Source organism: Opisthocomus hoazin, chromosome 24, assembly GCF_030867145.1.
Source record: "Opisthocomus hoazin isolate bOpiHoa1 chromosome 24, bOpiHoa1.hap1, whole genome shotgun sequence".
NCBI classification, from domain to species: Eukaryota; Metazoa; Chordata; class Aves; order Opisthocomiformes; family Opisthocomidae; genus Opisthocomus; species Opisthocomus hoazin.
In genome coordinates this window covers 7,567,240-7,591,277 of record NC_134437.1, presented here as the reverse complement: position 1 = coordinate 7,591,277, position 24,038 = coordinate 7,567,240, and the positions used below count along the sequence as shown (strand labels likewise).

Sequence of the window (24,038 nt, the reverse complement as noted above, 5' to 3'; positions counted from 1 at the left end):
ACGACCCGGCGGTGGACACGGCTACCCCGCGCACGCCGTGCCCACAGCAAGGGAATTACAGGATGAGACCCACACTAGCTATTAAAGCCCTAAAGCCACCCTCCCCACATAGGTTTCTGCCAGCGGAGACAGCCCTTCGGCCCGCGCTCGGATGACGGATTCGCCCGCCTATGTGTTTCAAAGAGGAAAAACCCTCGCCCGGCGCTGGAAACCTCCTCGCTCCCAATTGTCTCCGCTTGGCAATCCGGCCCGATAGTGAATAAACGACAGAGAAATATTCCGCTCTACACGTGTTTGGGTTTTTCGGGGTGGTTTTCTTGGCCGGCGATCCTGGCTCGCCAACAATACCCGTCTTGTTCGGCCTCGCGCTACGGAGCGGGCTTGAATAGATCTGTCTAAAATTATAAGCGGGCAGCCTCTGGGCTCTGAGAGATCACAGGCCACATGCTGGGGCTGAACAAAGACTCTGCTATTTCCTAACAATTAGCCCAGCTAAAAGGACATCTATCTCCTTCCATTAGAGCCACCACGTGCCTCCCAGTCAGTCCATTGTAAAGCTAATTAAATAACACGCCTCTCTCCCCATGAGGGTCTCCTGATTAGTCCTCCTCAGTCCTAAATCCTTGCTGGTGTAAATGACGAAGAGACAGCTGGTCGGCAGGAGCCTGCGACTCCAGTGGAAGTATGGTCGCCCACCTACAGCTATCAGCACCACCACCAGTTAATTCAGGTTCGTTAATTATCTTCGGCAAGCTGTTGAACGGAGATCTGGAGATACGAGGGGGTTCAGCACCAAACTGGTTTGCTTCTCTATCCGCTTCCCCACCACCCGCAGCAAAAGCTGTGAAAATAGCCGATTTATTTATTATTTTGGGAGGCTTTGCTAGCAGTGGGAGGAAAAAAGCAGACGTAAATATTTTTTCTGCGTATATTCTGGGTTGATACAAACCAGTTTGGGGTATTTTTTATACACTTCTGATTGGGCTAAAAGAACGAAAAGAAAATAAACAAGGAAAATCAAGTGTCATTCAACCTGAGCTAAAACTTCCTATTTTTACAGTTTTAAAATGGGAAGACAGTTCAAAATGGAAAAAATAAAAAAAAAAAAAAAGTGAATTAAAAGTAATCTGTTAACAAACCCTCTTTTCACCCAGCTAGTTCGCCCCGTTGAGGAGGTTTCTGTGGGAGGGGTAGGTCTCGGGTGCGGATGCGCTGCCATGAATCTGCCTTTTTAGCTGGGAAGCCAATTTCTTGTTTTAGCATCATGAGTGAGAAGAAACAAAACATATCTGTGAAGCTTGGAGTTTCCTTCCCATCTGAACATTAATTCTGACAGGTCAAGCAAATTCAGCGTTCAGACGATACAGCAAACGTCACAGGAGCTGTCTTAAATGTCGTGAGCAATGGAGACCTGGGGCCACCACGACCCATCATCTGCCCCTGGAGGAGGTCACCACGGCTCTTCTGCGAGGCCCAACCCGCACCCGCTCGAGCCAAACGCCGCGAGCAGGTTTTCTCTCCGTCAGCCCATCCCGGTTCTTCAGGGTGAGCTACGTTTGCACCACCACCAGCGCGCAGCCTCGCACAACAGCATGAAACTGCTAAATCGCTCCAGATGTTCAACACCTCTTCTCACACGCTCCCAAGACCCGGAAGAAATACGGTTTCCTTCTGCCAAGCCTACAGTTGCGAATATCCCCTTTACCCCCTTTAAATCATTATGTTCCACCCTTGGCTATTTAAATCATTATTTTCACACCGAGGGAGCCTGGCTGGAAGACTGGGAAGGTGGGTCAACCGACTAATGAGCTGATTTCCTGTGGACCTTCGGCTCCAGGCTTGAGGCAGCTGGACCTGCTGCTACAGACGGAGCTCCATCCACCCAAGGAAAACAGAAAGACCTCATTCCTCAGCTCTGATGGTGGGGAGACAGCGGGAGGAAGGACACAGAAGAGGAGGCAAAACTTGGTTTCGTTCTAATGGGAATGAAAGCTTGCTCCTATTTTCCAAACCCATGAGCCGCCTGGGCTGCTCACAGCCATCTCAGGTAGCAGCCACTGTTGGAGTTTGGGTGGGAAAACGCTGGGAAGCTTTGGAAATGCATTAGGGCTTGCCAGGAAATGTATTAATTAGTCTGTGCGTATGCATGTCCATAGGGTTTTATTGTAGAAGGGCAAGGATCAACTCGTTGCCTGTTGCTATTGAAACCATATTTAGTCTACGCTCAGGAAATGCAAAGTTTCAAATGATCTCATCAAATGATCAAATGATCTTATGAAATGATCAAGTTTTACAGGGATATATCAACAGGGCCAGGTAAAACATCCTTAAAAGATACTACATGGTTCACTTGAAGGCCTAGAAAGGGCTAATACAAGAGTTAAGCCCAAAACATGGTTTGATTGTAACTTAGGAGCATGCTACTCAGCCCTCCAGCTGCTTTCAAAGCCCAACAGCCAGGTCTGACTGCTTCCTTCATCACCAACCTACCAAAAAAAAGGGTAAGAGCCAAGAAAAAGATGTCTTGCGTTAACTGCCTGCCTCCCCTCGCCCAGCTAGTGCCCTTGATCCCAAAGCGATGGGAATGGCTCCGCAAGCCACTTGATTAATAAGAGCCCAGGGGGGAAAAATCGTTTATATAACCTCATCTTCTCTAAACTTCCTAAGTGCTTTAGAAAGTGGCTGCCCTGGAAACCCAAACTGGAAACGAAAAATATTATCTCTTCCATTTATAAACATCTCTGGCGCTAATGATGTGAGGAGCAGCAGCAACGGGGAGGGGAGCGTCGGGATGCGCTTGGCAGGCGTGGGAGAGCCCCGATAAAACCATTTCGTTTCAGGTGGGCGTGGAGCGGAAAGTCCTCCCACCGCAGTCCGGTGCCACTGTAGCTGCCGACTGCGGAGCTGTGAGGCCCTCGGGGAGGGATTTTGGAAGATGGATGGTTATGGAAATATCTGCTACACTAAACACAGAGGCAGACTGACAGCCTTACTAGGTGCCAGCGTCGGGGGAAGGAAGACAGGGTGACATGAACAAGGCAAGAGCAGATGGGTGAAACTTTACAAATCAGCTCCCTGAACTCGAAGCTGTAGCTTGGATGAAGCATCACATCCTGATACTGGAAAGCAGGGAGCGAGAATCGGTGCTTAATGTGCACGCGTACTTTGTGGCACAAACTGCACAGACCAGGCTCCTTGTGCATGTCAACATGTTTACACCAATCTGGTCTAAATAAACATAGGAGTGGTCCAGATGAAGCTCTTGAGTTCAACAGCCCTCTGCCTTGCAGACACACAACTGAATCAGAGAGCCAGGAGAAGCATTCTGCACAACAGTCCGACCTATTTCTCCATTTTCTTTCCATGTTGGCATTTCCCACGGAGATTTGTTTTTGGATCAACACAGCCAGCACCAGAAAATGCTGAGTTCTGGCTGGAAATGTTTGGATTTCATTTTGACAAAATACTGATGACTTCCGCGGAACAATCTGTCACTTTTGGCAGCAACAAGCAGAAAAGTGAAAAAGCCGTATTTCATCTAGATAGGGGACTGAGCTGACACCCAGCCTGCAACTCGGCACAAGTGGAAGACAAAGCAGGCTACTGGGTTGCCTCGTTATCCTGTCATTTTGATTACTGTAAAGCAAGGGAAACAGCTCCTACTTTCATGTAGTAGCTCTTTGCCTGGATAGCAACACAACCGAAGCTGCCAGACAAAGGAAGCATCTGGTCTCCTGGGGTTAGGCAGTGACTAGATGGAAAGCAAGGGAAGAGAAGGGCTGATCATCCCTGGAGACATTTCACAGGAGATGTAGATACCCCAAGGTTGCAGCGTGGCGAAGCGCTGGTCCAGGGCAGGACTGAGATGCCAGCTTTATTTCCATCACTACCTTCCATAATTATTAATGCCTCTTGAGCCTGTAAAACTGGGTTGATATCTCCCGCGTGCAGGCTCTTCTGTGAGATGCCTGGAACTGACCAAATGAGAAATTTTCCATGAACGGGCTCCCTTGGGGCATCTCTTCCTTTTTTCCTATTTTACCTTAACGCTGACATCAGCCTGGCAAAAACGAGTGCCCTCAAACCCCTTCAGCTTAGGATGTGGAGAGTGAATCACACAAATGTGGGGACAAAGGCATTTCTGACTCCTGAAAAATAGCTGCTGATCAGTTAGGGAGAAGCAGTTTGGGCCAACTCTTTGTAGAAATGAAATCTCTGCTTTGGTGGAGCAGTTTCTTTTGCTCCATCCCATCTGTGCTACGGGAAGCGCGAATATCTGCAAGTGTTTTTGCCACCCCGCGCGCCCCTGTGCATGCCGTGTCAGCGGCCTTGTTTCCCTTTCCAGGAAGGGAAGTCCTGTCATGAACTTTATTATATTGCTTTTTGGTGCGTGTGCCCATCCACTGCCCCTTGCCTTAATCGATGGCAGCGTTCCCACTGAGCGGGTTGAAGCCAAGCCCGTTGTCCCGCCGTCTCACCGCGGGCTTCAGGGGTTTAAAGGCAAGATCTTGGCCTTGAACCCTAACTTGCCCTTGCAGCATCACAGGAGAAGAAAAAAACACCAAAAGAGGAGCCCTGCCTCTAAGAGGGGATTGGAGGTCTCCGAAGGCAGCTCCCAAAGGATGGACCTGCGCCGACTCACGCTGGCTGCGAATCTCCTTTCATAAACCTAATGCCAGAAATAAGCCCACATGCAAATTCCACCCTCCAGCCCCAGCTTTTCCCACACCTCACTCGAGTCATTTGGAGGCCGGCAAGCCGCCCGCTGCAACTCTCCCATGGCTCTTCTGCAGAGAAACCATCTTCCCAACGTACACAGACAACCCCATTAGCCCTGCCTGCTGCCAGAGAGGCAGCCTTCCTTCCCGGGAACTGACTGCAGAGAGAGAAACTGTGCTTCATCCATCATGAAACAGCCAACAATCGACCCGCCGCAACTTTTTCAAAGCCTATTGATACAAAACCCCACCGGGGAAGGTCCATCCGGTGGGCTGGGTAAACTTCAGCACGTGTTCAGCAGCTTCCAGGGCTCAGCCACGCTAGCAGCTCAGTATTGCTTAAGATGTCTATTTTTTTAATTTTTTTTTAGATATCAAGTGCTTGTACAACACCGTTCTCCAGGGACTTCCAGCCACTCGCCTGACCTCAATGAATTCAGCCTCGCAATAAAATGTGCAATGAATTAATCATGTGCTTCTCAACATGAGAAACTGCTACGCAGTGGCTCACAGGCAGCCTTTCGAATGATTTAGGCATCTCACTCCAGTGGAAGCCAGTGGGGTTTAGATGCCTGAAGACTTTCTCTTAAGTGATGTAGCCAAGGTCTTCCATATCCCAGCTGCTAGAACCTGCAATCTCAGCCGCGTCTCCTAAATCTGCTGTTCTCATCCCCGAGAACCCTTCCTCCATAAAAAGACCGCAGATGCTGGGGAAGAGCCACCAGGACTGAGAGCTCAGGTGAACTGAAGCACCCCACAGTCTGGGAAGAGGATGTTGTGTTATCCAGACCAGGCCCTGCAGGGTCCTTTCGGTCAAACAGTTGATTGCTGCAAGGCAGGAATGAAGACGAGAGATGCTAGGAGAGCAGCGAGACAGCACAGACCCCATGTTTCCCCCCAGGGGCTCCAGACAAGGTGAGAAACTTCACACACAAAAGAGGGTCTGGTAAACAAGGTGCAGAAAGCACACCGCATTTGAGAAAGCTTAGACCTGGGTCTGGCCTGAAAAGGAGGAATCGTTTCCATTCACAATTAACAACAGGGGCAGCTCGAGTTTATTTCTATTCAATTTTAGAAAGAGAGCAGAGAGTTGCAATCCCTTACAGGACTTCCAAGGAATATTCATCCCAGTTCTGTCCTTGCTCTCGTGTGGCTCTAGGCATGGTATTTCTCCTTCCTGCTCTTCAGCTATCCAGCCTGCATGTAAGCTCCTTGACCTGCACTGGGGCGCAGGACAGCCCAGTCCTCCTGGAGGTGTCTGTGTGCTAGAAGGAACAATAAAAAGAAAAGACAGGGCATCCTAATACAACTTGCCCCCCTCCCCGAATGTCTGACAGCCTGGTTTCTCAGACTGAAGTGATGCAAATAGCTCAGATAATGTTCAGATAAAGTATCTGAGCTCTCAAGGGCTTATCTGAGCTGAGCACCAACTCCAAAAATCCTGAAATTTGCCCTGTGGGACTGTCTCCACAGAGCTTGATTTCCATCTGAAGCCTCGGCCTCCAGAGGCTGCAGAAACAGCTACTGTTCAAATGCATTCTTGAGATAGCAGGGTGGCAGGTCCGCAGTGCGCTATCTGGGGATTTGCCTTCTGGTGGGAATGTTGCAAGAGCTGGGCTGACGGCTCAAGGAACCGGTGACGGCACCTTTCACCGCCAGCGCTTACACTGTAACAGATGAGGTAAAACCTTCTTCGGCGGCGTCAACGGAAAGATCACTTTCCTTTTGCTAAGAAGTGCTCCATGCTGGCTTTTCCTTTCAGCTGTGTTCCCTCTCCGTAATTGCTAGCAGAGGGGAGGCTTGTGGGAGGGCACTGGCTTAGGGTGCCGCGCCGTGGACTCCATCACAGACCGTGTCAGCGTGGGCATCATGCTAAGATCTGGGGTTTTCAAAGCAGCTGGGATGCAACAAGGATCTGGGTGGAAAACCCATCTGTGGCTTCTTTGAAAATCTCAGCCTGGCAGGATGTAAAGGGAGTCAGCAAGCGCGGTGAGGAGGGCTGATCAAACAGAGCCAGGCTCACGGTAATGGACAATCTCTAATGTTCATTTATGATGGCAAACGTTCAGGCTTAGAGATCCAGCCTTTCTGAAGCACGGATAGCTGCAGCGGTCTCAAAATGTGTGAGACCTGGTAGTGAGCACCCATTTACAGCATGCACTTCAGACTGTGCAAGGAGCCAGGGGAAGTCCAAGGCCAGGCTTAGAGAGGGTAAATTGAGATCTCTTTGTAAAGTTGGTGCAAAGGGCCCATTAGCTCATTTACACCTGGGCTTTAGTTATTCTTTATCCTGCAGGAGCATCAAGGGGCCCCCCATCTTACAGCCAGATCTGGGTGCTCTACAAACACAGGAGTAAAAAACAGCAGGAAGGATTCCTCCGCAAAGGGTTTGCAACCAAATAATCCGTTATCATTTACACACCTAATGCAAATCTAGCAAGGATGAAAAAAAGAGCTTTCTGAAAACCGTTCAAAGCTCTGCAGAAATTACCCCCACATCTCGCTGATTCAAGCACAGAAAGATTTCCTCTCCGTCGAGGTTTGCAACCGTCAGGCAGAGTTCTCAGGCAAGAATAACTATGAAATTCTATAGGATGGCTCATAAAACCATAGAAAAAAAGGTCTCATTTCCTACTAAAAAATTCCCAGCGGCTCGTTCCCAAAGGGCCGGCATGCCAAAGGGCTGCTGCAGAGTGCTGGCTCCCCTTCCGCATCGGCGCTTCGTCCTGGCTGAAAACCAGGGAGCCGGGGAAAACGCGTGGGCAGGCTACGGGCTCTCCGCAGCTCCCCAGCGCTCAGCTGCGTTGGCAGCACCAGGGTTAACCGCGGCGGAGCCCAGTAATGCAATGATTTCTGGTTTATTTCAGCAGGGGAAGTGTGTCCCGGCCTGATTAGCCCAATGGTTTCCTCTTTTCCCATAACCTCCAGACCCCCATGGCCTAAGTGTTTACTTTCTGAAATAAAAAATCTGCTAGTGTTTTTCTTTTTTCGGGGCATGTGTATTTTGGGAGGATTCGGGGGGGGGAAAGTGGAGAGGGGGAGTTGAATGGGATGGGAGGCTTGCGTACACCTCCCTTCTCTCTCCCACCCCTCACCCCCAGCTCCTTTCCAGCTGCAACCTCTGAGCTGAGACTTCTGGCTTCAGTGTGAGAGAGAGAGAGAAAGGGAGAGAGAAACGTATTAATGAGAGAGTTCAGTCTCTTGCTTCAGCAGCTATAAACACAGTGAACATCTGGAGGGAGAGAGAGGTGCTTCACGCTGCCAGGAGCTGAAAGAAACAGGCTGTTTTCAGGGCCCCAGCCCCCCGCGCTCCCCACGTCCCCCTCTGCCTGCCCTGCACACAGCTCTCCTGGCATCACCCAGCCAGCCCTATCCATCCAGAGAGAAAACAGTAGCTGGGCCTCACGCTGCCCTCCCTGCTCTGTGCCAGCACAGCAAAGCCCACCTAGGTGTTGCTACAAGAAGGGCCGGCCACGTGCAACCCAAACCCTCTGGAGATGGTGCTCAGTTGCCCCCATATCCCCAAAGGCAAGCACTCATGGCTTCCCAGCATGGTTCTGTAGGCAAAGGAGGTTGGGAAAGCTCAAAGATAATCGGTTGTGCTTTGTGTGGCCTGTCTGAAGTAAGAGTACAGCACAGCCTCCTCCTCTGGAAAAAGAAATAGATACAGCCACCTCACTCCACCCCTGCAGTGGGATCAATCCTACTCCAAGACCAATCCGAAATGAGACAACTTCTGCAGTCATCCTCAAGGCACCACGGAAGCCCTGGACAGCCTTTCGCTTAGTCCCTTTCCTCCTGGACTCTACGCCGAGTTATTCCTTCCCTGTGGCAGACCAAAGCTGCCAGCACTGCTGCTCATTTTTGCGACAGCCCTGGTGCAGCACGCCAGCTCGAGTTTTGCTTCTTGCGGAGCTCCCATCCCCATGTTCTGCTGGAGGCCCTCGGCAAATCCGCAGGCATCACCCCAAAAAAAAGATCAACAACCTTCCCGCTTTCACCCGGGCTCATCCAGGAGACCAGCGCCCTGTTCCGAGCGCAATTCCTCCCCGCGCGGCAGCTGATCCCCAGCTGACGCCAGTCTGCGGCTCAAGTGGGAAAAGAGCTCCGCGCTCATTCTCTGGTGATGACCCAACATGCAGGGAGCTCCCTTGGGTTTTGTCTTTGAGAGGCGGACGGGGATTTTTCCAGAGGCAGGCAGGAAGCAAACGGCAAAGCGAAAGCCTGGATTTTTGTCATTCTATTGCTTCAGCACAAAGCAATCTCTCCAAGTGCTGACTTGCAGCAGGTTACAGGGGGGGATGCAGAAGGAGCATCACTAGGTACCACAGGGTCGCCTGGACGTGTTTGCCTCACCTGCTACACGACAGAGATCCACACAAATCAGACCCCGAGTCCAGCTCCCACTGAAAAGCAAACCAGTAATTGCTCAGCACCCTTTCCCAGCGCCCTGGCGAAAGGGCCAGCAGAGGCTAAGACACCACAGGCAGCCCACAGCTCTGCAATTCATTCACAGGGCATAGAAGGGTCTTTTCTCTCCGCTGACAGACTGGAGTAAGTGCTCTTAATGGAGAAAATGATGTGCATCCTTCAACAAACCCAGAGCGTCAAAGTATGGTAGGTGTGTCATGCCTTTAGCTGGAGCCAGTGAAACACCCAAAGACTGCCAGGAAGGAAAAAGGGTCAAAGCAAAACCCATCCCAACCGGGCTATAAACAGCTCCAGACCCCAAGGCCTGCAAGAGGCTGCGCCGCTTCGCCAGCTGGAGGAGAACAACCGAGCCTGGCAGAAAGGGCTCATTCATTCCTGGGGCCAGAGAGAACGGCCAGGGCGGGCTGCGGATCTGGGGGAACGACCGGCCGCAGGTTGGGCAGAGCCAGCGTTTTGTGCACGGCTTTTGTTTGGTCTTGAAACAAATCAAGTCAAGTCCATCGCCTTGGCTCTCACTCATCCCTCCCCGTGGTGGCTCACCCCTTTATTTCTCCCCCTCTTCTGTTTCCCTTCACCTTCCTCCACGTCCTCCCTTGCCCGCTCCTCGTTTGTTGAGGAGGGAGAGGACAGACTGGCCAGCCCAGGAGAAACGCCTGCGAAGTCCTGCTCGGTCTCGCAGCCGCAAGCAGATGTGCGCGCCCTGTGAAAAGACGCTCATTCATCTCCGCGGAGAGCGTGTGGGAGGCAGCAGCAGCGCAGGGGAGGGGGGGAAGTGTTGGAGGAGGCTGAGAAAAGGAAGGAGGCCGCAGTTAAAAATAGGATAAAAGGACATGAAAAAAAAAAAATGCAGATTCTTTTTTTTTTATTGGAAAAAAAAAAAAAAAGCTTCGCTCGGAAAATGTGCTGCAGCTGGAGAAGCCATCGGGCTGAGCCTGGTCAGCTTTCACCGTCCCCCCTCCTCCTCCTCCTCCCCAAGCCCCCTTCCTCCAAGCGTGGGCCTGGAAGACGGCCCAGAAACCGCTCACAGAAAGAGCTTTCCTCCGGGGATCTCCACCAGGGAAAGAGCAGGTCTCGCGGCGAAGGAGAGGGCAACGTGGGGAAAAGCAGGGAGAGTTCGCCACGGATGCAGGCGGTCCTGGTGGGAGTCCTGCCTGCAGTCCAGGCTGAGCTGAGAGCTGGGCTTGAGGGAAGATCACAGCCGGAGTTAGCAGGGTGGGGGGAAAGGGAGGGCATCTCTGTTTCATCTGCGCGGGGCAATGAGGCACGCTGGAAAGCGTTGCTCCAGCTACAAAGGGCTGGCTTTCCTGCCAAACCCAGCACAACACAACTACGGCCCAGGCTGAAGGGACCCGATGCCCATGAAGCAACAGGGGGTCGGTGCAGGTTTGCTGCATCAGGGATGTGCCACCCCCAAAGCTAATAAACCCACGATATTCTGGGCGGAGAGGTGGCACCAAGCTAACGTGGGCAGACAGCATCGGCCACAGACTGGGTAAGGCTGCTCTCTGCACCGTGCACTCCCACTGCGCCGGCCTGAACCGTACTGAATGTGAGGGATGAGCCTAAGGCGATGCCTTTTCTTTGCGAAAACCTCTCGGTGCAAGAAGCCCGATTGAAACCAGCAGGATTGCTTTGATTGTCCTGAGAAGCAGAATCAGACCTGCGGCTCCAGTTTCTCCTCTGGAAAAGGCTTTCATTTCATTTCTTGCCTCGCAAAATCCCGAAGCCAATCCCATTGGCCTCAGAGAAAGTAAGATCACCCCCTCAAATGCTCCTGTAGTGCCCAAAAGGCTGGGAGCACCTGCAGTCCAAACATGCTAATTCAGCACAACAGTGGTAGAAACTTCATCAGATCAGAGTCGTTTCATCCCTCGCTTGCCGTTAACAACAGTTTTATCTCCCCTGTCACTAAGGAAAACAAATCTGTTCACAGTGGAAGTGTCTGTCAAAGTGGCCTTGGCTCAAAAAGGCAGCACAGTCAGAGCGATGTCCGTACTGAAATGATAACGCCGCTATCCAGCCTTTTTCTCCGCTCCAGTTCTGTGCCTAACCTTGTCTCAGCCAAAAAACGTGACCATTAGGATGCTATTACCTTCGGAATTAAACCTACAGGGCCGAGTGTGGCTTTCAGCATCTGTTCAGCAAGGGCACTTTGGGCAGACGCACAGCACCCTTAATTTTGGACCACCAGAGGGTTCAGCTAAGGTGTGACAGCCTCTACACCCCTACTCCCACCTGTCCAAGGTGGTTTTCATAAACAGGCAGAGGCTCCCTCCTTGCTAGCTTTTTTCCTACCGCCTCTGGGATGTGCCCTTTGCTTGCTGTGGACCCTGTTTAGGTTGATTCTCTGGGCAGTAACAGTCCCAACACATGCACTGGAGATAACAAATAAAACTGATTCTACACCATTTCCGAATTTTTGCTTTTGAAACAAAAGACAAAAAACAAAACGTAGCACCTCTTCTTGTCATTATCAACAAGGTAAATCCACATCAGGCTTTCCTTTATCCATATGCCCGAATAATCTAATTGAACTTCAAGCACAATGTAAATAAACTCACCCAAGTTTCAAAGGCAAAATGTCTTCTCTACACGCAAGCAGCTCTAAAACTTTTAGAAACGTTGTGGGTTTCTATTGCAAGAGGATATATTCACACTTGCATTTTCCTTGTTGACTTGTTTCTTTCACCAACATCAAGACCATGAAAACCAAAATAGCCTCTAGTACCCCAGAATAATAGATGACAAATGGTTTTAATGTGCACCCAAAACACAAAGGAGAAATGAAAGACCGTTCCTAGCGGTATATACAAATAAGAGTTTCCTCTCATTTAAAATTAGCAGCTGCTCTGGACTGAAGAAACTGCAGTATGAAAAAAAAAATCAGAGAAAGACTACTTTGCACTGCAACAGGAAGAACCGAAAAGTAATTCTTCGGTATTGCAAGAGAATGAAGCCTGGCCTACCCATCCCAATGTACCAAAAGTTTGATCAAAACCTGTTGAAGGCAACGACAGCTTTTTTTCTTTTACTGGCTTCAGCGAGGTTTGATCCAGGCTCCAGTCTCTGCAACAAGAAATTTCACAGACCCAGCATGGGGTAATGAAGATCTGTGTTGCGTATATGTTGGTCCCTGGAGAGAGCACTTTCACAGAAAAGGGGAGAGGGTAGGGGAAAAAAAACACAAAGAAAACTTTCCAGGCACAGATTTGCAAAACGTTTGAGTAAATACAAATGTTGCAAGGGCAGATTTCATCAGAGCAGAGTTGACATCACGCTGAGAGAGGTCACCCACAGGAGTTGAGCAAATAGCTGAAATAAGAAGGGCTGGGAATAGGCAGCAGAGTTTCTCTCCAGCCGCAGGAGCAGCTCTCTGCGTCCATCTCCTGCTCACACACAACTGCTCACCAAAGGAGGAAAAAAAAAAATATAAAAATGCCTGAATATTTGCCAAGGAGGGATTTCAAACCGTACATTTGACCACAACAGTCACCGGTTCTGCTGAAGTCTTTAGCTGTAGAAGTCTCTAAACATCAGGGCTTTTCCTCTCCCAAGAGGCCAATGCGCATAACTAACGAGCCGGGAACAAGTCGCAGAAGACCAGCACATGCCATGCGAAAGCTTACATGGGATTTAAGTGCTTCATGATAGGCTTATGTGGGACTTAAGTGAAACATAAACTTCATATTGGCCCTTCGCAAAGGTCACATTCGTGCAACTTGAGCTCTTTCGCTTAGTTCCTGCGGCTGGCCCGTGCCACGACGTACCTGAGCCCTCTCCTCTGCCACGGCACAGCCTGGCTCTTGCTGGTGCCTCCTCGCCCGTCCCGCAGGCAGGAGGACCGACTGCCCGCCCGACATCTGCCCTGCCGGTTGGTTATACAAGCAGCAGCCCAAACTGCAAGCTCAGCTTGACGGTTCACGGGTTGAACAACGTGCGGGGCAAGAATTAGTCACCGGCGATTTTGTAACGACTTTCAAATTACGAATGCTTTAGAGAAGATGATCGTCTAGTCCAAGTCAGTGAATCGCTTGAGCTGTGCAGCACATTACAGAATCACAGAATCACAGAATGTTAGGGTTGGAAGGGACCTCTGTGGGTCCCCCAGCCCAACCCCCTGCCCAAGCAGGGTCACCCAGAGCAGGCTGCACAGCACCGCGTCCAGGCGGGTCTTGAATATCTCCAGAGAAGGAGACTCCACAGCCTCCCTGGGCAGCCTGGTCCATTGCAACCACACAGCCCTGACAGCGCGGCGTGACCACGTATCTCCAGTTGCGGTTACCTGAAGGCTACACCACCACCCTCCCAAGAAGCGAGACGACAAGCTACAGGAGCTAAATTACTACCACGGCAGAATTAAAATCTGGGAGTCCCCAGCTCCTGATGACCCTCCGCGGAGGCCACTTTCCAAAGCCACCAGCGAGGACATGGTTCCTGCAAACACCATGAGAAACGCTGAGGATGCAGCTGGCGAACTGGCGGGTCCGGCTGGCCCACGGTCTCCTCCTGGAGACCTCCCACAGCTGTCAAGACCCCAAGGGAGCCATAACCAGGGCTGCAGCCCCCAAATGCAAGGGGGGTGCATGCAGGGCATCGAAATCACCCCCCGCAAAAGAGGAGAGGGGTTCTCCCAGCTGGCCACCCTCCCCGTGGTGGGGAAGAAGGAAGCTCCTGTCCTTCAGCACCGCTCCCGTAGTTAAAACAAAGCAGCTTTAAAGTTTTTAGCCACTTTCTGGCCCCGTTTCCACTGAGGGAGGCCCTTGAGGGCCAGCAAGGCAGGCACCAACCTGGTGATCACAGAATCACAGAATCACAGAATGGCAGGGGTTGGAAGGGACCTCTGTGGGTCACCCAGCCCAACCCCCTGCCCAAGTAGGGTCACCCACAGCAGGCTGCACAGCACCGCGTCCAGGCGGGTCTGGAATATCTCCAGAGAAGGAGACTCCACAGCCTCCCTGGGCAGCCTGGGCCAGGGCTCCATCATGGCTGCATGAAGAGCGAAACACCCCGATAAATTAAGTCAGAAAGCAAATATAGGAGGAAGGGGGGCACGGTGGACGACAAACAAGAGCGTGGCAGGGCTTTGAGGCTCGTCTTTTCACCTCAGCACGCTGCCAAGCCCCACGGCACGGGACGGGGGGGGAAAGGCTCCGTCCCGGTTCGCGACCCCACCCCAACATGGCGTCCTACCCGCGCCGCAGTGCTCCAGGCCGGTGGGCACCTCTTGCGTGGCGGGCTCGTCCCAGAGCTGGCAGCACGTCCTGGGCTGGCAGCAGGAGGACTGGAAGCCGCAGGTGACCCAGGGATCCTCGCAGGGGCCGGCAGCTCCTTGCTTCTGGGAGCGGGAGAGGGAAAAGCGTCAGGGGAGCGGGACCTCGCCTTGTGCGAGGCGGGAGCGCGTCTTCCCCCCCCCCCCCCCCCAAAATTCAGCCGCGAACCCCCGAAGCGGCAGGGTTTGCTTGGGAGAAGCAACGTCCTCCGAACTCACCTTGCTGAGGGGCATCGTGAGGAGGCCGAAAAGGCCCTTTTTTAAAGAAACGTGAGGGGAAAAACACGAAGGCGGCGAGGCCATGCTGGGCAAGATGGCGGCGGGGAGGGGGCTCTCCTCAGGGCCTCCATGAGGGGGGGGTCCTTTCAGCCCTGCCAGCCGGACCCGTTATTTTTTGGCAGGGTGAGGCCCCACAGTCCCCCCCAGAATATGTGGGGGGCTCTTGAGGAGGTGGAGAGGCCATGGCCCTGCCCCGGGTGGTGGGCCTGGCACTATGGGGGAGCACGGCCCCATGGAGGCGGGATCTGGGGCGAGCTGTCCTATCCAGGTGCATATTCCTATTTATATTTATATTCTTTGTGATTATATTGATGTTTCTGTTTATAGTTGCATTGTTTGTGTTTATATTTATGCTATTTATATTTATGTGTCTATGGACAAGTACGTGTGTACATACACCTGTATGCACGTATGTGGTATGCACACATGAAGTATATACACGTGTATATTTATATGAACTTATGTTTTATTACACATATAGTACATAATATACTGTATTATTATATGCTTAGACATAATACATTATATATGTATACACATGTATTGATTTTATGTGTGATATAGGCATCTATATACCCACACATATGTAATCCTAGGTTACAATGTGTGATATAGGCATCTATATACCCACACATATGTAATCCTAGGTTATAATGTGTGATATAGGCATCTATATACCCACACATATGTAATCCTAGGTTATAATGCGTGATATAGGCATATATATACCCACACATATGTAATCCTAGGTTGTAACTTTCATTATAGATTACACATGCTTGGTTTTATTGTATATAAAGCCATAGTTATACTTTATATAGAAAACATATGCATTATACATGCAAGCATGTATATGGAAATACTTCCAGGATACAGTTTTCATTTTATTTTATACATACCTATTTTATACATATATATTTATAAATATTTATATATGTGTGTGTATAAATACACCTTATATACATATTTACCATATATACATACACGTAGATACACATATACTATATGATATATATATGGTACATACATGTGTATACCTCTATAAGAATAGCAACATATACTTACATACAAATAAATTCAGGATGTTTTCACTTTTTATTATTATTATTTCCCTGCGGGGAAATAGTTTTGCTTCATATCCAATCAATATTTAAAAGCCAAATGTATGCTCAGAACCATTGAAAGGAAAAATTAGAAATATTCCGTGCATCAGAGTGGTCTTTTCTTCCTAATTTGGTGAAAATTTTGCTTTCTAGCAAGTCTTCTGTGCAGCCTGGTGTCTCAGCTCAGAGTGACAGCTTTCATCTGACCTTGTCTAGGATCTTCATCACTGGTCAGTATTTTTCGGACAAACATCTATTAATGTGATTTCTCTAAATAAGGGTCGGATTTCTGCAAATAAGGGTCAAAGCACTGTCAAATCTGTCCCGTAGCTGCTGGCAGTCGGCACGGGAGTGCCCAGGAGCACACGCTAACATACATGATATATAACCACCCATCAGCTGCACAGACAGAAAGGAGCTGGCTCAGGAGAGGGAGCACCAAAGCTGTTCAAAAACTCCAGCCAAACCATCCAAACCTTTTCCAAAGCCTGATCTGCTTTGTGCTGATCCCCCTGCGTTCATCCACGGCAGCTGAAGGTCAGCACGGGGAGCGGAGGAACCGGGACAATGGTTACCCTAACAATCCTCCTCCAAACACAAGCGCAGGAAATCCGATGCAGCGATCCTATTTCCAGTTGAGGTTTGCAAGCTCGAGAGGTTCAGATAAGCTCTGGGTAAACACTCAGCATTCGGACGCTGCTCTGAACTACGTGAAACCTTATGATTTAGCAGTCGACACCAAGCCATGTCAGTGAATGGGGCTGGCAAACTCACAGCAACCAAAGGGAAAACCCGCTGCTGGGGTTAGAAAAATAACCCAAACTGCTTTCTTACCAACACTCCAGGGCGAGCCAAAGGATAAGGGGCTGTGTTGCCGATGGTTGTGTCCATGTAGTAACTCATCATCTCAGAGCTGCCTGCAGAAATGGAGATGGATGTTAGAAGCCCTGCTGAAGAAAGGGTAAAAATTGATAGCGTCAGCTAAACCTGTGCTTTCTCACAGCCATGTAAAGGTAGGACCAGACTTAATGAGCTCAAGCTGGAAAAGGTAGGAGGAAAAATATTCATATTAATAGCAGATATTGTGATTAGATGTGTTGTATCAACAATGCAAACACACGGATCCATTAGTGTAAACTGAGGAGAGCCAGACAATGGTGAATGAATTATCACCTGGAAGCTGATGGAGCTACTCTGAGGGAAGATGAGATCATATTTCCTTTGCCGTAGAATCAGCGGGAAATTGTCGCAAACTATTTTTCTTTTGAGAAAAAAAAAAAAAAACAGAGCCAGCTTGTTGAGATCAACACCTTTCCTGTCAAAGTTTTGTCAAAAACAATCTGTCTCACAAAGACCTTTGCTGTTTTCAAGAGACATCTTCTGTTTTCCCGCAGTAGCTTACGTTCCCCTTGCTAAAGCTCTCCCTTGCACTGCTGAGACATATCCCCGAGTAATTTGCAGTGCGCTAGTTCCTGTCACAGTTCCACACGTCATTCCTAGCATGGGGTGGACTCCTCTGAGCAGGTTCTTCTACCGCTGCTGTCCATTAGATGCGATTATTAATCATCGATTAGCCCGTTTGCATAGCTGAGGTGAAGGAGCTGCGATCTGGCTCTGTTTTTGAATATGTAGATGTTTCAAGCCCTCTCCTTTGAATGCACAGTGGAAAACGCAGGGCCCATGCACTTACTGTGTTTTGGGGATTATGACTTCAAGGTGCTGAGAGGAAGGAGTAAAGGGGGAGTAGCCTGGGCTCAGAAGGGCTCGCTCGGGCAGGATATGACTTGGAGCCAAGGGGAATGGCTATTTTCATCAGGCTGATACACGGCACAAGGCTGCAAGATGGAAGAGCTGCCACAGCTTTAACCTCTCTGAGGACACGGCAGCTCTGGCTGCTCTGAAACACCTCCCTTCTGACTTCTGCAGACCTCCTCTGCTACCAACTGCAACCGCTGCAGATGCAAACTCTTCTGCGAGCCGTCTTCTAGACAGAGCCTGCACAACCACGCTACCTTCAGCCTCTGCTTCTGCGCTGCACCCACGAATCGCTCCTGGGGGTACCGGGTCCTGCTCCCAGCCTCCCCTCCACCTCTGACGGGGCCGGGGTCTTCGCTGCAGCCAGGGGCTGGCCAGCGGTTTGCAAACATCGAGGCAAAGGGCAGAGCCTGCTTCAGCTGTGCCTCACTCACCACTTCAGCAGTCAGGGACTCCAGATAGGGTCTCCCACCGCGCTCTGTGACTAATGGCCAAATGTGAAACACCTGCACATGTATGCGTATTAAATTATTATCATTGTTTCCTGCTTGTTATTACTAACTTTTGCTCTAACACCAGCATCTTTTTTTTTTTTTTTAATTTTAAATTTCCTTTTTTAATTCACAAAACTGAAAACTGCCTATGTGGTGAAAGAACAACAAGCCTATTTCTCTTCGCGCTTAGAGCGACCCGAAAACACACGTATGGCAACTCACTGTGGCTGAGAAGCCTTAACTAGTCTCAGCATCTGTGCACACCCGCCTGCTCTAGCTAGGCGTTAGAACACGTTTGCTTCCATCTCATTGCAGCTGGGTGAGCCTGCAGCTGGGTAAGACAAAGAAGGTGCGTGGAGCCCATTTCTGCAACTCAGCTAATGAAGGGTAAGGCGCTCCGTCAGGGGCCATCCCACGCTTGTCCCCTGAGCCCAGCCTTAAACAAGTGCAAACCATCTCACGTGAACACGAACTGATCTCCCTCTTGCTCTAAAGACTAATGCTGCCAGACTGTACCAAAGCAAGACAGCCACTGCAAAACAGAGACAGAGAGATCTCCAGGCTGATTCACCTATTTCAGTGACACACACGTGTCCGAGAGTAAGGAGTTGCAGCGTTAAAACAGCAGTTAAAAAAGCAGTCCCCGTGAGCAGCTCTTTTTCCTGCTTTGCGGCTTGTGCAATAGGCAGTTGGGGTTTGGTAGGTTTTTTTTCCCTTTGATCAAGACACTGAAGTCACACCGGTTCTCAAGAACTGCTTTCATGCCTCACTGAATGTCGTTTGCATCTTTCTCTGGATGCCGTTGCCAGCTGAACCTTCCAGCAAAGTATCACAAGTTGATGCTCGAAGCAGCACGTGCTTTGGTCACAGGAGAAGCGCTAAACCCATCCTGACACCCAGGACAAGGCTTCACGCAATAAAGAATATCAATAAGATTGTCAGAGCTGCAAAGCAGCACCAGCAATCCCCTGGAAAAAGGGAATTCTCGTTTCTAGACAGCAGCTCAAATAGGTTTATAGCAAGGACAGCTTGCTTTTCAGTTTCTCTTCCCCTGCAAGCTGTACTGTTAAAAAGCACAAGCAGGGGTCAGAAATACAATGTAAACCCCAGCAACCGTTTGCACCCCTGTCTGGTCAAGGTAAGTCCAACTAAAATGCAGGTTAGATCAGTCCCAAACCTGATGCAGGATTTGTGGGTGACAACGGTTAAACAACAGAGAGACACAGGCTTTAGGCTGTGTAAGGGACCGGGAAGACAAGCCCTGCTGGAAAAAAGCAGATTCTGTGCACGAAGTTATTGTGCTCTGGAACAACACATATGCAAGGCCAGCAACAGGAGGCAAGATGACAGCAGCAAGCGAGCTCTGGTGGGCTTTGTCCAGGCTAATTTTAACAGAACTTCCACCACTTCCCATAGGAAACTACTTCACAGCCCAATACATCTCTCACTGTCAGCAAGTTTCCCTGATGTTTGAGCGATATTTTTCTTCTCTTTAGCTTCCTCTAATAAGAGCCTAAATAGTTCCTCTCCTCCCCTTGGACGCCATTAGACAGCTTTAATGACCGCTCGGGAGCTTGCAGCTGAACTAAATTCAATGATAGCTCTCTTCATGGCAGGTAACTTGGCCAATATTAAGGAAATCGCTGCAGATTTACACCGAGATAATCAAGATCCACAGCTTGCTGAGAGCTGCTAATAAATAGAGGGGAATCAGAGCCATTTGGTAAAATCCTTAATGACTTAACAGCTTGACTTCAGTCTTATTGTTTGCTCTTATTATTCCTGTCCTATTGTGAAAACATGTGTGGGAGAAACAGCATTTATTTTGGTACTTGATCAAGTACCAGCCAAAGCTATTAGATTCTTGGGTCATTGCTAAACTAAATTAAAATTTTAATTTCGTTTCAACATCCATCCCTCCTCTTTTTACGAGGGATTTCTTTTTAAACTCATCACCGAGCTTAGTTTAAAAAGCGAAAAGCTGTTTGTCCTTGTGATTAACACACACACCTGTGCAGTAGCTAGGAAAGCATTGAATACGTGTATTAAAACAAAGCAGACTTTTGGATGTATGAAGACTCTTTACAATGCTCACATGTAATGTCTAAGTACTATATTGTTTTAAGGACGGGGAAAGGGAAGTGGAGTGATACCACAGTGACTTTCCCATGGCAGAGTCAAGACCAGCAGCTCCCACCTCTGTCTCCCAGTTTAGTCCTCTGTGCACGGGTCTCCCCTGTCTCTCACAAAATCCTGCAGCTCAGGTTTCACCCCAGTTGCCCAGTTGTAGGACCACACTCAGCTTCTGCCCATCCCACATCCCTCAGCCCCAGGCTGGCAACTCAGTAATGTGTCACTGCAGGGTGGCACAACAGGGACAGCTGCAAAACAGTACGTGGGTGCTTTTCTCCATCCCAATAAACCAACAATATTCCCTCTCCGTGGGGTTCAGTGAGGAGCCAGGAGGATGGGGCAGCACCAGCAACCCCCTCAAAATATTTCTAACTTCAGGAACGTGAATGAAGACTTTAAAAATGAGAAGCAGCACCTTCAACACGACCATCCTCCATGGGCTGCTGTGCTGGCAGCTTGCTGACCCAAAGCTGCTTAGTGATAGCCATTTTATTTTTGCATCAAGTAATAATTTATCATCTTTGAGGGGGTGGGGAAAATAGCTCATGGAAATGACATTCTTCCGCAAGGCTTTAACCCTTGAAATCCTGGCACTTTCCAGGCTGCCTGCCAATTCAATTCTCAGGGGAAAGAGTGTTTGTTGATCTGTTGGTATGTTAAAAACCTCATTCAATTCATCGAGCCCTGGCACCAGCTTAAAATAAAAGTCCAGAATGCAGGGCTAAGAGCAATAGAAATGAGCATGCTTCTCTTTCTGCCTATTTACAAACCACGCTTCTTAACAGATTGGCCACCTCCTGTCTCCATTTCATATCAGGGGATCCCACACTTGTTATGATTTTCAAACTTTGCATCGTTCTCAAAGATAATACCTGATTTACTGAAGGGAAGCTGGGCAGGGCAGTAAACAATGATCCTATGGTAAATAAAGTGATACAGCAATTGCCCTTCTGCACCCTCAGTAAATACTCCAAGAGGTTAAACGACTTGGCTAAGGTCATATGGAGAAAGTGAGGGTGAGAGGCCGAGTATCTGAGCCCCTGAGCCACTATCTTAACTACCCGGCGGTGATTGCAGCCGGATTAGCCTTGCCGTGAGAAGCTTGTCCGCGCCGTTTCAGGGAACGACGCAGCTAACAAGGAGTCTGCCTGTCAGCACATCACTTTCTGGTTTAACACTGTGCTCTTTCTTTTCTCAGCAGCTGTCAGATCTGAAGGAGATAGGATGGTACCTTAGGAGCCTTCCCATCCGGCTGGACAAACTCCCGCTGGGACGGATGACAGCGGTTGCAAGATAGTGCCGGGACAGTTAAGGTTTGGACCAGTCTCACATACACATGAGCCCACGAGCCCTTGTTCTCTGTGCTTGGGAGTAAACTGCTTTCTGCTTTAGACTTCTCCTTTACCTGGTTCTTTTATCAGTTACTCAGCTGCTATTTTGTAATAAAGCTAAAACAATGCCACCGTCAATGGCACCCCCAAATCTACAGCGAGCTGACAGCGCAGGTCACGGCAAGGAGAGGGGTTTCGGTGGGATGCTGAAGCAGAGAGGCTGTTGCTATTAAAACGTGCTGCTCTCTCTTGGATCCTAGCAGCTACTCGCAATTGCAGGAAGATGTGAATGGGTGGGGGGGTTAATTAAGTCATCTGTTATTTCACTCACGAATTTCCTTCCGTGAAAGAATAGACTTACAGTGTGACAACATCACAGGCCAGATCCTCAGCTGGTGCAAAGCGAAGGAAGAAAAAAGAGACAAGCTTCCCGCAGCTCAGCAAGGGATTCCCTGCACCAGGGAAGGATCTGGCCCCACGAGGTGCACGCATTCCCCATCTCGGAGAGCCCAATCTGCCCCGTGGCAACAGGGACTTGGTCAGGGATTAAGGGCCCAGCTGTAAGTCAGTGTTTTGCTCCAGACTCCCTGTATGAGCCGCAGCAGGATGCTTGGGACCAGCCTGCCCAGATCCGCTGCTTCTTTGAAAATCCCACTAAGCACTTCTCTTCGTTAGGTACCCAAACCCCTTTAGAAAGCTAGGTTACCTTTCGTTTCTCTGTGCCTCAACTTGCTAAAGGTTGGAGGAAAATAGCACTGGGCTATTTTCTGATCTGGAGGTGCACGTGGTACCCAAAAGCTCAGCGGTGAAGCTGAGGACAGGACACACACACCCCCGTGTCCCAGCGCCGGGTGCACAAAATGCACGGCGAGCTTCCACAAAAATCCCAGCCGCTGGGTGAGTGCTGCCGTTCCCTGCTGCCCAAGGCGAAAATGTCCGGGTAGCCCAAAATATCTGGCTTGCTAGAAAATTATTTGCATGACAGGCAGGGGTGAGCTTAAAAAAACAGCCAAATTAAAGACAGCAAGAATAGCCTGTAAGCAGGAAACCGCTCTGGACCCAGCCCACAGCCCCCAAAGGTGTCAGTTGACAGCACAGGATGGGAAGTTGATGGTAACTGTAATACCAAATGAATGGCCACATGCAAAGCAATGATTTAGAGGCTAATGGGAAGGGGGAAGGCCTTGGCTGTGCTCCTCAGGGACTCACAATGCCCACTGGCTCTTTTTGGCTGGGGGTGAGGGATGCAGGATTGTGCCCTTCCCAAGGAACGGCAGCAGCACGGCGGCGCATCCCTGCGACTGTCACACTCAGGGCTCCAATTCCTCCCAAAGGCAAACTCTGACACCTGTGGCACTTTCTGCCCTTTGGGGGAAGCCATTGCTATTGAAAATACGCAGAGGTGCAGCAGCAAACCCCTGAAAAGCATCCCTCCAAAGACAGGAATCAGCCCCAGTCTGAGGGGGTCCGCTCCTTGTCTGTCTGTCTGTGCACAGGGCTGGAGGGAACCAAGCGAGCATCTGACCCCAGGCACTTCGCTTCTCCCCCTGCCTCACAACAAAAACAAACCAACCCCTACCCGAACCAAAATGCAACTCAACACGTAAAAGGAACTGCAGATTTAATCCACTGTAATAATGCCAAGGCGCAGCCTTCTACCTAGACGAGGAAAATAATAATGATCTCCTAAACATACACATCAAATCTATATACTCTATATTTTTAAAAAAGGGATTTTTAAAGGGAAGAATCAGCTCAGACATTCACATAAGATCCTGCAGTACTGTTAGCAAACACATGAATCAGTTACTGGGTGAAATTGGAAATGGAGAGAGTTAAAGTAAATCACCAGCAAAACAAATCTTCGGTGTCCTGAAAATGAACACAGGTACCTACAACCCGCAAAAGAGTTTAAAGCGACTCTCTCCCCACCACCACTTACTACTTAGCTGAAAGACCAGGGCAAAAGCTTATGTCCTCCACGGCTTCCCACACTTGTCTCCGATCTCTTTCCAACTACCTGGTGCTATCCTCTGCGCTGGAGCTGGAGAGGATGGAAATACCATAGTGTTTGCAGCAGGGCCGCCTATTCAAAGGGAGGGGGAGTGGTCAGCCCCGCATCCAGGGCGGTGGGAAAGGCGAGTCCCACGCCGCTCACGCTCCGGCGGCCACCGCCAGCCAGGAAAAAGCCACCTCTGGCAGATGTCACGCCGATGGGAAAGAAAAAATAACGTTGGTGCGGGGTGCCGGGCTTCGGTGGTGGCCTTTGGGTCCACACGGTTCCTGCGTCCTGTCAAGAGATCCGAGGGCTTCAGCGTGCTTTGCAAGTGTTACTCGGGTCCCCCAAAGTCCCCGTGAAGTGGAGCTTATTCTTGCATGGTGAGTAAGAAACAGGCACGCAGAGCACAGCCAGGGTGAGGTTTTTCCAGCCCTGATCCCCGAACCTGAGCTCAGCTGCTGACTCTGCCTGGAGGTGCCTAATGGTAGAAACTGCTGTTTCCTCCTAAAGGGTCCCCTGGGCACCT

At 49.9% G+C, this 24,038-nt stretch overlaps 1 protein-coding gene across 2 annotated transcripts in view; it reads right to left on the bottom strand.

Annotated features, from left to right (window-relative positions):
* The window catches only part of ETS1 (ETS proto-oncogene 1, transcription factor), a 78,937-nt gene extending 55,396 nt beyond the window's left edge, over window positions 1–23,541 (bottom strand). For both annotated transcript variants that reach the window (XM_075442406.1, XM_075442407.1), the window contains exons 1-3: window positions 23,456–23,541; window positions 16,635–16,717; window positions 14,340–14,484 (exon numbers count right to left, since the gene is read on the bottom strand). In XM_075442406.1, the coding sequence (XP_075298521.1) occupies window positions 14,340–14,484; window positions 16,635–16,706 (217 nt within the window). In that variant the 5' untranslated portion in view covers window positions 16,707–16,717; window positions 23,456–23,541. The remainder of the gene's footprint in view (window positions 1–14,339; window positions 14,485–16,634; window positions 16,718–23,455) is intronic.
* Window positions 23,542–24,038: the final 497 nt, after the last annotated feature.